General features: G+C 31.4%; 1 protein-coding gene across 1 annotated transcript in view; it reads right to left on the minus strand.

Annotated features, from left to right (window-relative positions):
• LOC114328695 (uncharacterized) overlaps positions 1-15,145 on the minus strand; it is a 100,969-nt gene that overhangs the window by 68,538 nt on the left and 17,286 nt on the right. Inside the window, 1 exon segment of the mRNA XM_050656105.1 lies at positions 5,223-5,460. Coding sequence (XP_050512062.1) covers positions 5,223-5,460 — 238 coding nt within the window.

Here is a 15,145-nt window from a genome sequence, read left to right on the forward strand (position 1 = left end):
ACACTTTCATATAATCAAATATCCTTAACTTTAGCGTTGTCATGGTGATGACATAATGAGTAATAAATTACGACAAAAGTTTTGACAGTTTTGTGGTTTGAAAGAAGTTAGAATTTTTAAATGTCAAAGTTCTAAAAATTGTAGAATAGAAATGAATTCCAGTGACGAAGAGTTACAGTTTTTTATTTGTTTATGGTAGAGTAGATAAAATATTATATGAAACTGTGTGTGAAGTACTTTTTGCGAACTTACGCGATGTATAGCACTCGCTCCGCTGTCGATCGTGCTCTAAATATCGCGTGCGTTCGCAAAAAGCATACTTCACGAACTGTTTCATAAATAACTATTATCTACTCTATGTCATATTATGTATAAATTTTTAGTTTGTGAAAACTGTCATTATAGATAGCAGTGCGTGAAGGGTTTAAAGTGTGCGTGAAGTAACAATGTATTTTAAATGGGATTTACTTTTTCGCACACTATCAATGGGTTTTTTGACACACTTTCATATAATCAAATATCCTTAACATTCGCGTTGTCATGGTGATGACAATATGAGCAATGACTTGCAACAAAATTTTTGACAGTTTTGTGGTTTGAAAGTAGTTAGGATTTTTAAATGTCAAAGTTCTAAAAATTGTAGGATAGAAATGAATTCCAGTGACGAAGAGTTACAGTTTTTTATTTGTTTATGGTAGAGTAGATAAAATATTGTATGAAACTGTGCGTGAAGTACTTTTTGCGAACTTACGCGATGTATAGCACTCGCCCCGCTTTCGATCGTGCTCTAAATATCGCGTGCGTTCGCAAAAAGCATACTTCACGAACTGTTTCATAAATAACTATTATCTACTCTATGTCATATTATGTATAAGTTTTTAGTTTGTGAAAACTCTCATTATAGATAGCAGTGCGTGAAGGGTTTAAAGTGTGCGTGAAGTAACAATGCATTTTAAATGGGATTTACTTTTTCGCACACTATCAATGGGTTTTTTTGACACACTTTCATATAATAAAATATCCTTAACATTCGCGTTGTCATGGTGATGACAATATGAGCAATGACTTGCAACACAATTTTTGACAGTTTTGTGGTTTGAAAGTAGTTAGGATTTTTAAATGTCAAAGTTCTAAAAATTGTAGAATAGAAATGAATTCCAGTGACGAAGAGTTACAGTTTTTTATTTGTTTATCGTAGATAAAATATTGTATGAAACTGTGCGTGAAGTACTTTTTGTGAACTTACGCGACGTATAGCACTCGCTCCGTTGTCGCTCGTGCTCTAAAAATCGCGTGCGTTCGCAAAAAGCACACTTCACGAACTGTTTCATAAATAACTATTTTATCACGGTTGTAGAATAATATTTTTATATAAAAACTAGTATATTTTTTATCGTTATAATTTTCTTTATACATTGTTAGAGTAGAAGTATACAAAAATGTTTTTGCACTTTTAGTAGTTATTTTTCTTCATTGCATAGGGCATCTTCTAAAAGATGCATTTTAATTTTGAAGTCAGCTTTCTGCCTTCCTGTAACAATTTTTTTTAATTCCTTATTTTTTTATTAAACCTTTAAAAAGTTAATTTTCTTTATATTTTTATGGCTTTTATACACGAATTTACAAGAAGTTCGAAAAGCGTCTATTTTGGGGTGAATTTATCCCTCTACTATAAAGGTGGTTACTTTTTAACTTCTTAGAGATTTATTTAATACTCGTATATATAACGTATAAAAAATGGGTTTACTAAGATTGGTATAGTAAATTTTAAGAAAAACCTCTCCCAGTTTTTAAAAATGTGATCCAGAAAAACGCGTTTAAAGTATTTTTTCTACAACCGTGTAAAAAATGCAATTTTTAGCACTCCATACGAGCGTTAAAAATGCTACTTTAAGGTACTAGTACACTTTAGAAGACCAAAAATAATCATTTTTTTCAAGAATTTTTTTCTCAGAACCTTTTTTAAAAATGAACATAATAGCTATTTGTATAACAACGGAGGAAAGTGCTATTTTTCCTCCCGAGAATGCAGTAATCATTCAAGGGAGGAAAAGGCACTTTACTCCCATGTTATACATATGGTTTTTCCACCTTCCTCAAATAGCAAGTCATTTTTACTTAATCTATTTATGCAACTAACCAACAAAATTTATTCGAACTAAAACTAACAAGTAGGTACAATATAACTGTCAACTATCAAATATAAGTCAAATTATTAATGTAAACATTGTTAAATCAGAATAACAATTTACTGTTTTTTACCATTCTGCAAAATACAGAGTGTTTTTAAATAAACGTTAAAATGTACAGAAACTTACGTAATAGAAAATAAATATTGTACAGGGCGTCAATAAGTTACATTTCGTGAATGAAATACCATGACGTCACTTTTACTTTTCCTCCCTAGGGAGGAAGTGACGTCATGGTATTTCGTTCACGAAATGTAACTTATTGACGCCCTGTACAATATCTATTTTCTATTACGTAAGTTTCTGTAAATTTTAACGTTTATTTATAAAACACTCTGTATTTTGCAGAATGGTAAAAAACAGTAAATTGTTATTTTGATTTAACAATGTTTACATTATTAATTTGACTTATATTTGACAGTTGACAGTTATATTGTACGTACTTGTTAGTTTTAGTTCTAATAAATTTTGTTGGTTAGTTACATAAATAAATTAAGTAAAAATGAAAAAATGACTTGTTATTTGAGGAAGGTGGAAAAACCATATGTATAACATGGGAGTAAAGTGCCTTTTCCTGAATGAAGTAAACTTCATTCTCGGGAGGAAAAGTAGCACTTTCCTCCCTTGTTATACAAATAGCTATTACATATTACTATCTAACTCTTAGAGAGTACAAAAAATATATCTTTTTTCATTTATGCTCGTACGCTAATATTGTAGAGGGCGCAAAAGTCGAGGTCTCGAAAAATGATGGCGGACAGTTAATCTCAGGATTGGGATATCTGAAAAAAATTTGGTACTGCATTTGAAAGAGGAAGGTTTCTTACGTGACAATTTACCACAATTTGACCAAAAAATAAAAAATAAATATTTTTTAACCATGAAAAACTAAAGAAAAACGGGCGATTTTTTCACAAAGTTTTTTCAAATTTCCGTAAAATCTTTTTTTTGCGGAATTTTTCACTAAAGGTGGTAAATTGACACGTAAGAAATATTCCTTTTTCAAATGCCGTACGACTTTTTTGCTTCAGAGATCCCAATCCTGAGATTAACTGTCCATCGGAACTACTTTTTTTCGAGGCCTCGAGTTTGGCATCCTCTACAATATTAGTGTAGGTACATAAATGAAAAAAGATATATTTTTTGTATTCTCCAATAGTTAGATATTAACATGTAAAAAGTTTTATGTTCATTTTTAAGAAAGGTTCTGAGAAAAAAAATCTTGAAAAAATGCTTATTTTTGGGCTTCTAAAGTGTACTAGTACCTTAAGGCACTAATGCTTTAAAATTTTTATGGCACTGCAGTTCCTATTGACCGTATAGGCAATTTTGATGTAATGTCAAAAAAATATAAAAATGGAATGTCAGTCAAGTTCAAGTAAAACTTTTTTAAAATATTTTCCTGTAATTACGTTTGTAGAAAAAATATTGTATGATATGCGTGTTAAAAAGTACATTTTTAAGGCACTCATGTGAATTGCAAACTTTCACATATGTGCCTTAAACGTGTACCTTTAACACTTATATCATAAATAACTATTATTGTAATTTTATCGAACAAAATATTTATGGTAGGAGAGAAAAGTATGCTAAATTTGCAGTCACTCGAGAGTTATGGGGACCTATTGGGTTGTAATTATTAGGTCCTAAAACCAAAAAAAGTTAAGTAAAATTTTCCATTTTAGTGGGGACTTCCCATTTTTTAAATTAATTTCCCTTTCCAACAATCGTTTTTTCCGATTATAGCACCATCTATCCATAATTCGAAAAAATGTCTCGAATAAAAGTTGCTTATTTTTACGTAAAGAATCCAAATCTGCAATAAAAGTTTGGAAGTCCCATTTAAGATTTTAAAGTAATCCCCCAACCCATCTTCATGGTGTTTGGTAACATTCGATAGATTTTTCAAAAATATTTTGAAAGTATATTTTACAGCTTTTCGATCTGATGTTTTTTTTGCGAAATATCACGGGGTTTATATTTAAAATTATAAATTTACCCCCTACCCCTCTCCGTGGGGGGTTATGTTTAGTACCATTCGATAGATTTTTGAAAAATATTAAAGACGTGTTTTTTTGTTTTTCGATCTGACTTTCATTTCGCGAAATATTCGCTTTTTTTGTGAAATTTTGACTCGCCCATTTTCTTACGCCCCGCTCAAATCGTCAGATTTTTTAAATAAACACTTTTTGCATGTACTTAATTTACCTTATCTTAATCTGACAATTTCGACTATTTTTAAGGATAGATTTTTTTTCGGGCTCCCCACAACGAACTTTCCTGTGTTAAGAGCCAATATATTGTAGAGGTACATCTGCAGGGTACCAGGTTTCTCCCCATATGATAATCTGACGCACTCGAGTAGTAACTGCAAAAATCCCCGCTTGGGCTCCCCTACCATTATTTTTCCCCTTCAAAGAACGATTCCTGGTGCATATTGGGTACTCTCACTGTTCAGTAAAAGCTGTAAATGGTCGGTCAAATCTTTTTTTTTTCATAATTCTGCTCTCTTTTGATGTCTCGCTGCTTCTTCTATGGACATTATATTCCGATCAACTCGTTGTTGCTCCAATTTCCTATTTCTCCACTTTGTATTCCTATACAGTGCATGCAATGCATCACTAAATTTTAATTTTTTTCCGAGGAACTGTTCTTCGACTGTTTTAAGGACTTCCAGATTTAGGAGTTTTAAATTTTAATAATATAAAACACGTGCACGCTTTTGTTAGTTTTAGAACGCAACACTCGAATTGCAGTTGCACAGGTAAGATGTCGCGCGCTTTGTTGTATACAAAAAAGTTTTAGCTCAAGTAGGCACCATTAAAACTATAGCTATAGCTCTGTTTCTATTTCGAATTTCTTAATAAACTATTAGGACAATATTTCTATAATTCTAAGGAACGTTTTTACAAAAGAATAAACAAAAATTGCTTTTTTTAATATATTGAAAGATCGTTCAAGTCTGTTTTAAGAATACAATAGAATTTGAGCAAATTATGCATTTTTCTGTTAATACCTAATTTATATACTTACACTAATTAAATCGTTTTCACTAGCCACTGATGACGTTGTACTTCTCTTCTTCCTTGGTGGTCTGACTGGCAACGAGTTCCCCGATTTATCTTTGTTCAAGCTGGATGCTATTGACATGCAAGTTGTTACGCCGTTTCTGTTTCTAGGTTTTCTTTCTTTCGCTTTCATATGCGCCACCAGAGATTTGTACAGTGTGGCTGCTATCACTATGGCATCTTCTGAAGTTTGACAGACAAACCTAAAATATAAAATAGTTATAATTATAATTAAAGCTCGGATTATAGGCAAAATGCCTTTTTGCCTATTTTGCCTATTATAATTGTTTTTTGCACTCTTTGCCTTTTTTCGTAAATTCCGCCTATTTGTGCCTTTTTTTAAAATTTCATGGTACTACCCATAATATTATTCTATTACTAAACCATTCTATAATAAAATTTTGGGTCAATAATAAAATATCAATGGTTTGTTTATATAACAGATTTCTAGGAAAATGTACCTGATCGAGACTTGAGGGTTAACTATTTGGAAATCCCTAAGCTTTATTAGTTTATTATCAGTTGTACAGTCGGTTACTGTATCAGAGTTTAGTCACAAATTGCTGTATCCTAGTTTAGTTTTGTTGCGTATACCGAAAAGCAAAGAACACGTTTTAAAACGTTTTAGACATTTGTGTGAAAATATGACATCTAAATTAAGGCTATGACTTTCTCTAGAACTTTCTCTAGAAGGAGATGGAGTATTTTGTAAACCATGCGGCAAATCGGTAAGTTTTATTTTTTCTCTTTTTTTCTCGTCCCACAACGTAACTAAATTCTAAAGCGGTTTTAGAATTCTAATTATTTTTTTTAAATTCTCAGATTTCAAGTAGAAAAAAGTACTTTATTGACCAGCATTGTGGAACCCCACTTCATAAACGTAATTTGGAAAAATTAAATTCCTCTAAGTTAGCCCAAATATCTCTGCGGGATAGTTTAAACAGTTCAAAAAAAAAGGAAGAAGACGCATTTAAATTTGATTTATGCCAGATGATGATTGCATCCAACATTCCTCTTTATAAAGTTAATAACCCTAGTTTTAAATGCTTTTTCGAAAAATATCTTAATAAATCCTTACCGGACGAGAGTACATTGAGAAAACATACTGTGGAAAAATGTTATGTGGAATGTATTTTAAAAATTAAGCGGGAGTTAGAGGGCAATTTTTTGTATATTATCGTGGATGAAACGACAGATGTATGCGGCAGGTATATAGCTAATTTAATGATTGGAATTTTAAACGAAAACTTTGCGAGAAAACCTTATTTAGTTACCGTTAAAGAACTGGAAAAACAAACAATTTAACAATAAGTCGATTTATACAAGATAGTTTAACAAACCTCTTTTTACCCAACCCTATACCAGTGAATAAAATAGTTTTAATGCTTTCAGATGCTGCGGCATATATGTTAAAAGCTGCTGTTAATTTAAAGATTTTTTATCCTAATTTAATTCATTGCACTTGTGTAGCCCACGGGGTAAATATAATTGCTGAAGAAATAAGAAATCTGTTTTCGTTGGTAAATAATTTTACAAATTTTATGAAAAATTTTTTTGTAAAGGCTCCGTTGAGGGTGCAAATATATAAAGAAAGACTTCCCGGTGTCCCTTTGCCACCTAAACCAGTAATTACAAGGTGGGGAACCTGGCTCGAAGCAGTTTTTTTTACTTTGAACACTGCAATGAAATAGAATTAGTTATGTCAGAATTTGATGATGATATTTCCGAAGCCATTCGAGAAGCAAAAAAAATATTAAAAAATCCCAAATTGAAACAGGAACTCGCTTATATCGATGACAATTATAAATTAATAGTTACCACAATTACCTTATTAGAAAAACAAGAGATAAATTTATGTGAGTCAGTAAAATTAATAGATAATGTAAAGACGAAAATTAAATCGGCACCTGGAAGTAACGGTCAATTAATTTAAAAAAAATGAAATATGTTTTCGACAAGAATGAAGGTTTTTCGTTTTTATCTAATGTTGCTAAAGTTTTGAATGGGACATTTTCCGAGGAATTACAAATTATGCCAGATTTATTATCCGCTCTGAAATATGCTCCAATTACATCTGTCGATGTCGAACGTTCGTTTTCAATGTATAAATTAATTTTAAGTGATCGAAGACATAGTTTTAAGACCGAAAATATTGAAAAACATTTAGTTGTTTCTATTAATGATAAAAATTTAAGTGGTTACAATGTTTAATTATTAATTACAACAGTTATTTAGTTACTAGTTTATTTATACTAATGTTATGATTATGATGTGTAAATATACCTGCCTTAAGTTAATATTACGTTAATTCACTTTGTACAATAAATAATAAGTTATATTCCTTTATTGCCTATATTTTGCCTAAATGTTAATATTCCTGCCTTTTTTAATAAAAATCTTTGCCTATATAGGCGCCTTTTTCTTCAATTTTTGTTGCCTATAAATCCGAGCTTTAATTATAATGATTATCCAAGTTTAACTCTGCCTTGAACACTTTTGGTTTTGCGAAAAATCATTGTTTTAAGTTCGGTCAAGTTACTACCTGAGTTGACAATAGAAAAGTGCAATCAATATTGGACCACTCAAAAACGTATAATTTGGTCCTGGTCCAAATTTACCTGATATTTCAGTGTACAATATTTTTTTAATTCTAAGGAGAGCTGATAGAAGAATTAAAGTGATTTCTGGCAAATGGTAACCGGAAAAAAGGATGCGAAAATGAAAGATATTAATCTTAAATAAATGGGGATCCTTCATCTAGTAGGAGAGAGCAAGAAAGAGCCTTTTGGGTTCTAAAAGGAACTTCTTCTTCTTCTTCTTCTTCTTCTTTTTGTATAGACATGACTCTGTTTGTTTTTTCAATGTGTCTCTAGTAAGTTGTCGTTCCATCGTTTTCGTGGTCTTCCCAGTGATCGTCTTCCTATTGGGAAACCGTCTCTCTCTGTGCTGACTACCCTATTTGTTGTCATTCGGCTTATGGAGTCATTCCATTCTATTCTTCTGTTTCTTACTCAGTTATTAATGTTATCCACCTTGCATATCCGTCGTATATCTGTACTTCTAGCTCTGTCCCATAGAGTCTTACCATCGATTTTTCGAAGGGTTTTCATTTCCCTTATTTTGATCAATCCATTTGTCCTCTATGTGTCGGGTCCTGTTTCTGCTGCATATGCCATTATTGGTCTGATGACTGTTTTGTAAATTCTGCCTTTCATTTCTTTTCCGATATTTTTATTTCTCCATATTGTGTCATTCAGGCAACTGTTTGCTCTATTCACTTGATCTTCCACTTCTGGTTCGAGCCTTCCGTAGCTAGATAGTGTGATGCCTAGGTATTTAAACTCCATCACTTGTTCTATTATCTGATCAATTTACATCTTATTGGATCTGCTGTTATAACCACGCATTTTGTCATTTTTGGGGAAATTAACATGTTACATTTTCTGGCGGTTATGTCAAATTGGTGCAGCATACGTTGTAAATCATCTTCACTTTGAGAGATTAGTATTGCATCTTCTGCATAGCAAATTATTTTAAGTTGTTTTTCTCACATTTGGTACCCTTTCTTGGTTCTTATTTTTTTATTATTTCGTCCATGATCAGGTTGAACAATAAAGGACTCAAGGAATTCCCCTGTCTTATCGCATTGCCGGCTTCAATTGAGTCAGTTCATCTTCCACTTTTACTTTTATTGTGTTGTTCTGATAGATAGATGTTTTCGATGGTTTTAATTATTCCCAGAGGTTCCTCTCTCGAGTATAACAGATGGATAACGTCCTTTAATGTAACTTTAATGAGAAAAATGGCAAACGAAAATAAATTTCTTTCTGGAAGTAGTTACATAATAAGATGGCAACTATATTTACCATCAACACTGGAAAACTATTTTGTAATCACATTCTTCAGTTATAAAAAATGTTTTTGGTGTAACACATGAAAAACTAATAAAATACTAATACATTTAGCTTATGAATTAACTGCAAAAATGATATTAAAACAAGATTTAATCTTGAAAAGAATTCAGCTGGTAAAAAATCATGCAACCGTATTATGAATCGTAGTACATATCATGAAACGACATACAAACATAAAGGTGCTATAACGTCGTCCAGAAGAAATTGTAACTGAAATATACAAACAATGAGTGCCACTGACATTTTAATTTAACCCCTGCTTATTTTACCAGAACACGCCGAAAGAAAGTTTAAAATATCAAGCAACTCCAAAAACTCTATTTAAGTGTCAAGACGAAGGGTGGATGGATGCCGATGGATTTTATAATTCGTAAGACACTTTATTGATTAGTCAAATTTAGTAAAAAATATTTGTCCTGGTAAAAGGTATATTAGTTTAAACAGCTTCTATAGAGCTACAAACATAGAAACAAAACGTTTTCGCTCTGTAACAAGAACATCATCCGTGTTACAAGAACATGGTGAGCCACTCAAAAATACAAAGGTTGAAAACTTTTAAAGACAGACTTAAAGTCTCATATAAAATATAAACATCGTAAAATCCAAAGGATGGATAAAATTCCTATGGATGTGGCTTTAGGGAAACATATTACTCCCACACGTGGTAAGTTGGTTAATTAATTAGATCAGGTGGTCATTAGTGGGTTAATTAATCATATGTTGCCCTAAAGCCACATCCATAGGAATTTTATCCATCGTTTGGATTTTACGGTGTTTATATTTATATGAGACTTTTAGTCTATTTTTAAAAGGTTTCAACCGTTGTATTTTTGGGTGGCTCACCATGTTCTTCTAACACTGATGATGCTCTTATTACAGAGCGAAAACGTTTTGTTTGTATGTTTGTAGCCCTATAGGGGCTTTTTAAACTAATATACCTTTTACCAGGATAAACATTTTTTATTAAATTTTACTTGTAATTAATGGTATACAGCCAGGCTACAGGAAATTCTTCCTTGGGAACTTTATTAAGGTGAAACAGTAGCGATCAACAGGTAGCGAAAACGCGTTCCAAGATTGCGGCTGTAATTTTGAATATTTTTTCGAGATATTTGGCACACGTATGAATGGCGTAAAGAATGGCGGTACAGAGCCCAATTTGAAAAATATACTAATATGTGGAAATTACTCTGTAATTAAATAAAATATTAAAAAAACGAGCCTGTACCGCCATTAAGAAGAACAAAAAAATACACTTTCTTCAAATAAACTTTTTTATCCGATGCCTAGATTTTGTGTCATTTTGGAACTACTAATGAAATTAAAAATTTTAGTAGTTCCAAAATGATACAAAATCTAGGCATCGGATAAAAAAGTTTACTTGAAGAAAGTGTATTTTTTTGTTCTTCTTATTGGCGGTACAGGCTCATTTTTTTAATATTGTATTTAATTACAGAGTAATTTCCACGTATTAATATATTTTTCAAATTGGGCTCTGTACCGCCATTCTTTACGCCATTCATACGTGTGCCAAATATCTCGAAAAAATATTCAAAATTACAGCCGCAATCTTGGAACGCGTTTTTGCTACCTGTTGATCGCTACTGTTTCCTCTTAATCTAAAATCTAAAACCATCCAAACGATCTAAAGCGAGCAAGGAGGTAATTGTATGAAATATACACAAAAAATGAGAGCTTTAGAATAAGCACGTACTAAACGAAGATACTTAAGCTAGAATGCGATCTTTTTTCTTCGAAAATGCTTAATTTTACTTTTATTTGTAAGGTTTAGGTTGTTTGGATAGGCCTGGCCTATCCAAACAACCATATTCCCTGCGAAATACTTCTTAAAAAACATATAGATACTCCATTCATATCACATTTTTTTTGGAAACTAGTCCCGTCAAAAAGTCTTAATATGCCACATTAATAAGAATCTATACTATAATAGCTAATTATGCAAACCTAGAACACCATCAATCTTTACAAAATCAGTATTATATACCGGTGGAAAGAATTCACCCGTTACCTTCAAGCAATATATTCATGGAACCGCGAGAGAGACAGGAGTTAGAAAATGTTCAAATTATTTCGTCGGGTATAGTTGTAACTATAACATTATATAAACAACAGTTTGAAATTAAAGAAACTCAAAAACAAATACATATTAACGAAAATGAGTAGCGACAAAGAGAACAGCAAAGACAAGACGGGAAAAGAAAAAAAGGGAGATAAATATTGTATTTTTCTTCTTTTTAAAATATTTTCTATCTCCATTCATTTATCATAAGTGTGTACAAAACATGTCAGTATCAAAACGTCTAATATATTTTAATTTTATCTTAATTTTTATGATTCTTAAATTTCTTAAATTGCCAAATTATACATAGTCCAGAGAAATCAGATTTTTTTCGTGACACATCCCCTCCAGGCCGAAACCAAATTTTTTGATTATATATTTTTAGTAGTATGGACATCTACAGTGCTAGTCAAAAGTCCGTACCCCCCCTCTTATATTTTGAACGGTTATACCTATAATAGTGAAATTTGGAGGGAGGAAATAAACGGACGTAAGCTTCTTAACTAGTCATGACAGGTGACGTAATAGTGACAGATTACGTTACAGAGCTACTATGACCCATAATTTTAAATGGGACCTTATGGCAAGTGATACCTCGTTTAAAAGGTATTCAAAATATCTATTCAGGCATACTATTTTTTTTGGGTTTTAGTTGATTTTGATTTTGGTGAATAAATTAAATAAATATAATATTGTAGTTTCACATTTAATTAATAAAAATTCAAATGTCCGCCTATGGTTTTTTTGTCAAAAAAGTTGACGTTTTTCAATTCTCTAGTAGTTTTTATGTCAGCGTCAACCTTTTTGACAAGCAATCATATGCGGAATTTTGAATTTTTATTAATTAAATTCGAAACTACAATTCTATTTTTATTTCATTTATTCATCAAATTTAGCTTAAATTCAAACAAAATTAGTATGACTGAATAGGTATTTTCAATACCTTTCAAACGAGGTATCACTTGCCATAAGGTCCCATTTAAAATTATCTGTCACAGTGGCGCTGTAAAGTCATCTGTCATAATTACGTCACCTGTCATGCCCAGTTAAGAAGCTTACGTTCGTTTATTTTCTCCCTCCAAATTTCACTAGTATAGGTACAACCATTCAAAAGATACGAGGGGGGTACGGACTTTTGACTAGCACTGTATATTATTAACCCATATGTTTCCTGCAGCCGATTTTGATGATATACATAGTTATAAACAAATTAAGAACCCCCTCCGTGGCTCAGTGGTAAGAGCGCCTGTCTTTGGATCGAAAAAATCCGAAAGGTTGTGGATTCGAATCTCACCAGGGTCAGAAATTTTTCATTTATTATAAATTAATAAATGAATATAGTTTCTGTCCTTGTGGGACCGGTACTCACTGGAGGGACCGCAGACGTTCGGATACAATTAGCGTCTCTTTGCAAAGACAATGACGTCGACTTTGCAAAGTAACAAGACACTTACTCAACACACACACTACACATGACACTATTAGGTACCTAACTGTTCAAAATTACCGTACCTACCATGCCAATGGCCATTAGTTGTCGAGGCATTAGCTAAATATAAAAAAAAACAAATTAAGATCAACTTATGGTAAATTTTCGCTGTTCTCGTCTATTACTAAAAAATAAATCATTCTAAACAAATTTGAGGATAAGAAACTTATAAAACATATAAAAAGCTTGAATATGGCTTTCGCTGAATATGTCTATCCTTATTTATTGCTTAGAAAATTGCAAAATAAATCATAAATTTTGAGATTTTATAAATGTTCATAACTTATGTAACAATTAAGCAAGAACCTTCTTATTAGACGGAATGCTGAGACTTCTTGTGCTTAAATTATATTTTAAATTTCAAAGCAATTGGTCAAATAGTTTAGAAGTTATTTAATTTGTTTTTCCCGAATTAATTTTTTTGCAACACTATAAATCAGAAAATTACGAGGTTGCAGTAACACTTCGGACAGTTTATGAAAGAAGAACATTTATAGTATTAACTTATTTAAAAAAATGACAAAAAGTAATTTTAAACAGTGTAAAATTATTTTGCAAAAACATGTCGATTTTTTGCTTACTTTTAAACAATTAGAATAACTTTTTACCGTTACCCGTAGAAAAATAATTTTTGTCATATTCAGAAAGACTGAATTTTATACACATTTAGAAAGAAAAACAATTGTGCTAGGACAATTAGGGACGAAGTTAGCCCCGTTTTTTTTAATTCACATGTTATTGCAAAATAATTTTTCAATATTTATAATTATTTTTTGTCATTTTTTTTAAATTTAATTAATAGTGTAAATCTTCTTCTTTCATAAACTATTCAAAGTATTACTGTAACTTCATCATTTTCTGACTTATAGTGTCTCAAAAAAATTAATCTGAGATAAACAAATTAAATAACTATTAAACTATTTGACCAATTGCTTTAAAATTTAGGGTATGATTTAAGCACCAGAAGTCTCAGTATTCCTTGTAATAAGAAGGTTCTAAGTTAATTTTTAGATAAGTTATGAATATTTATAAAACTCAAAATTTATGATTTATTTTGCAATTTTAAGCAATCAATAAGGATAGACATATTCAGCAAACGCCATATTAAAGTTTTTTATGCGATTTATAAGCTTCTTACTCTCAAATTTGTTTAAAATTTACCGTTTTTAGATATTCATTTGTTTATAACTATGTATATCATCAAAATCGGCTGCAGGAAACATTATAGGATATTATTATAGATGTCTCTGATGTCTTATTTCTCTGAACTAACGGCTCTCTTCTATACCCATGTATATAGTTGTTTTTTAAACGAGAGATCAAGCGACAGTTTTAAATTTTCTGGAAAATTCAACTCAAATTATTTCCAGTTTCCAGAAGTCAGATCCAGTAGCTGGATATTTAAAGCAAACACGTCGATGTCGGATATTTGCGGTTTTAAGAACGGGCAAGTCATTATGGAAACGTCAATTGGCACCACGAGACGACCTTCAAACTCTAACTTAAAGTAAATTGAATGTTTATTAAATACTCTAGCTTGATGGGTCGATATATTTAATATATTATAATAACAGCTTGATTGTATTAGACGACAAATAAGGTTTTCCAGACGCTCCAGACATGGGGAGTTTATTTAACTACATATTATTAACATAAAACGGTTAAAAGATATAATTACATACTCATACAAACAGTGATCAATATCAAGACATATTCCTAAGTATATTATATTTTACGTCTCAAGTCAATTATTGAATATTTCAAAATTAGTGTAGGAAACAGATAAGAGGTTGAACCTCGCAAAATGAACACAAATCCGGTATTATTTTTTTTCGGGTATATCAAGGGGTGCTTATTATAAGACTAACTTTTCCATAAAAAATTTCGGCACGGAACCCCTCTTTTCATCCCTTTAAAGGGGTAATTTGTGGTTTTTGCGAAACGTAGCTATTCCTGTACGTTTTGTAAAAAATTTACTTAATATTTATACTTAATAATAATTTAAGGCGCCACCCCCGCTAAACGGTGGGTGATAGACATATGCTGTCGGGAAATATATAGTAGGAAATATAGTCCTCTTTATTTTACTATTAAGTTAATTTTTTTCAAAACGTACAGGAAGGGCTACGTTTCGCAAAAACCACAAATTACCCCCTTTAAAGGGATGAAAAGGGGGGTTCCGGGGCGAAATTTTTTAAGAAAAAGTTTGTCTCATAATAAGCACCCCTTGATATACTAGAAAAAGATAAAACCGGACTTGTGTCCATCTTGCGAGGTTCAACCTCTGTTTCCTACTCTAAATATAGACTGGCAGGTTTCTCTGCTATTAATGAAGCAACTCAAGCAGTCTTAGTCTCATTTATTCGATATTATGTCTCCATTTTTTGAATCACTGGTGAAATTTA

Source organism: Diabrotica virgifera, chromosome 7 (assembly GCF_917563875.1).
Source record: "Diabrotica virgifera virgifera chromosome 7, PGI_DIABVI_V3a".
In the NCBI taxonomy this organism is placed as follows: Eukaryota; Metazoa; Arthropoda; class Insecta; order Coleoptera; family Chrysomelidae; genus Diabrotica; species Diabrotica virgifera.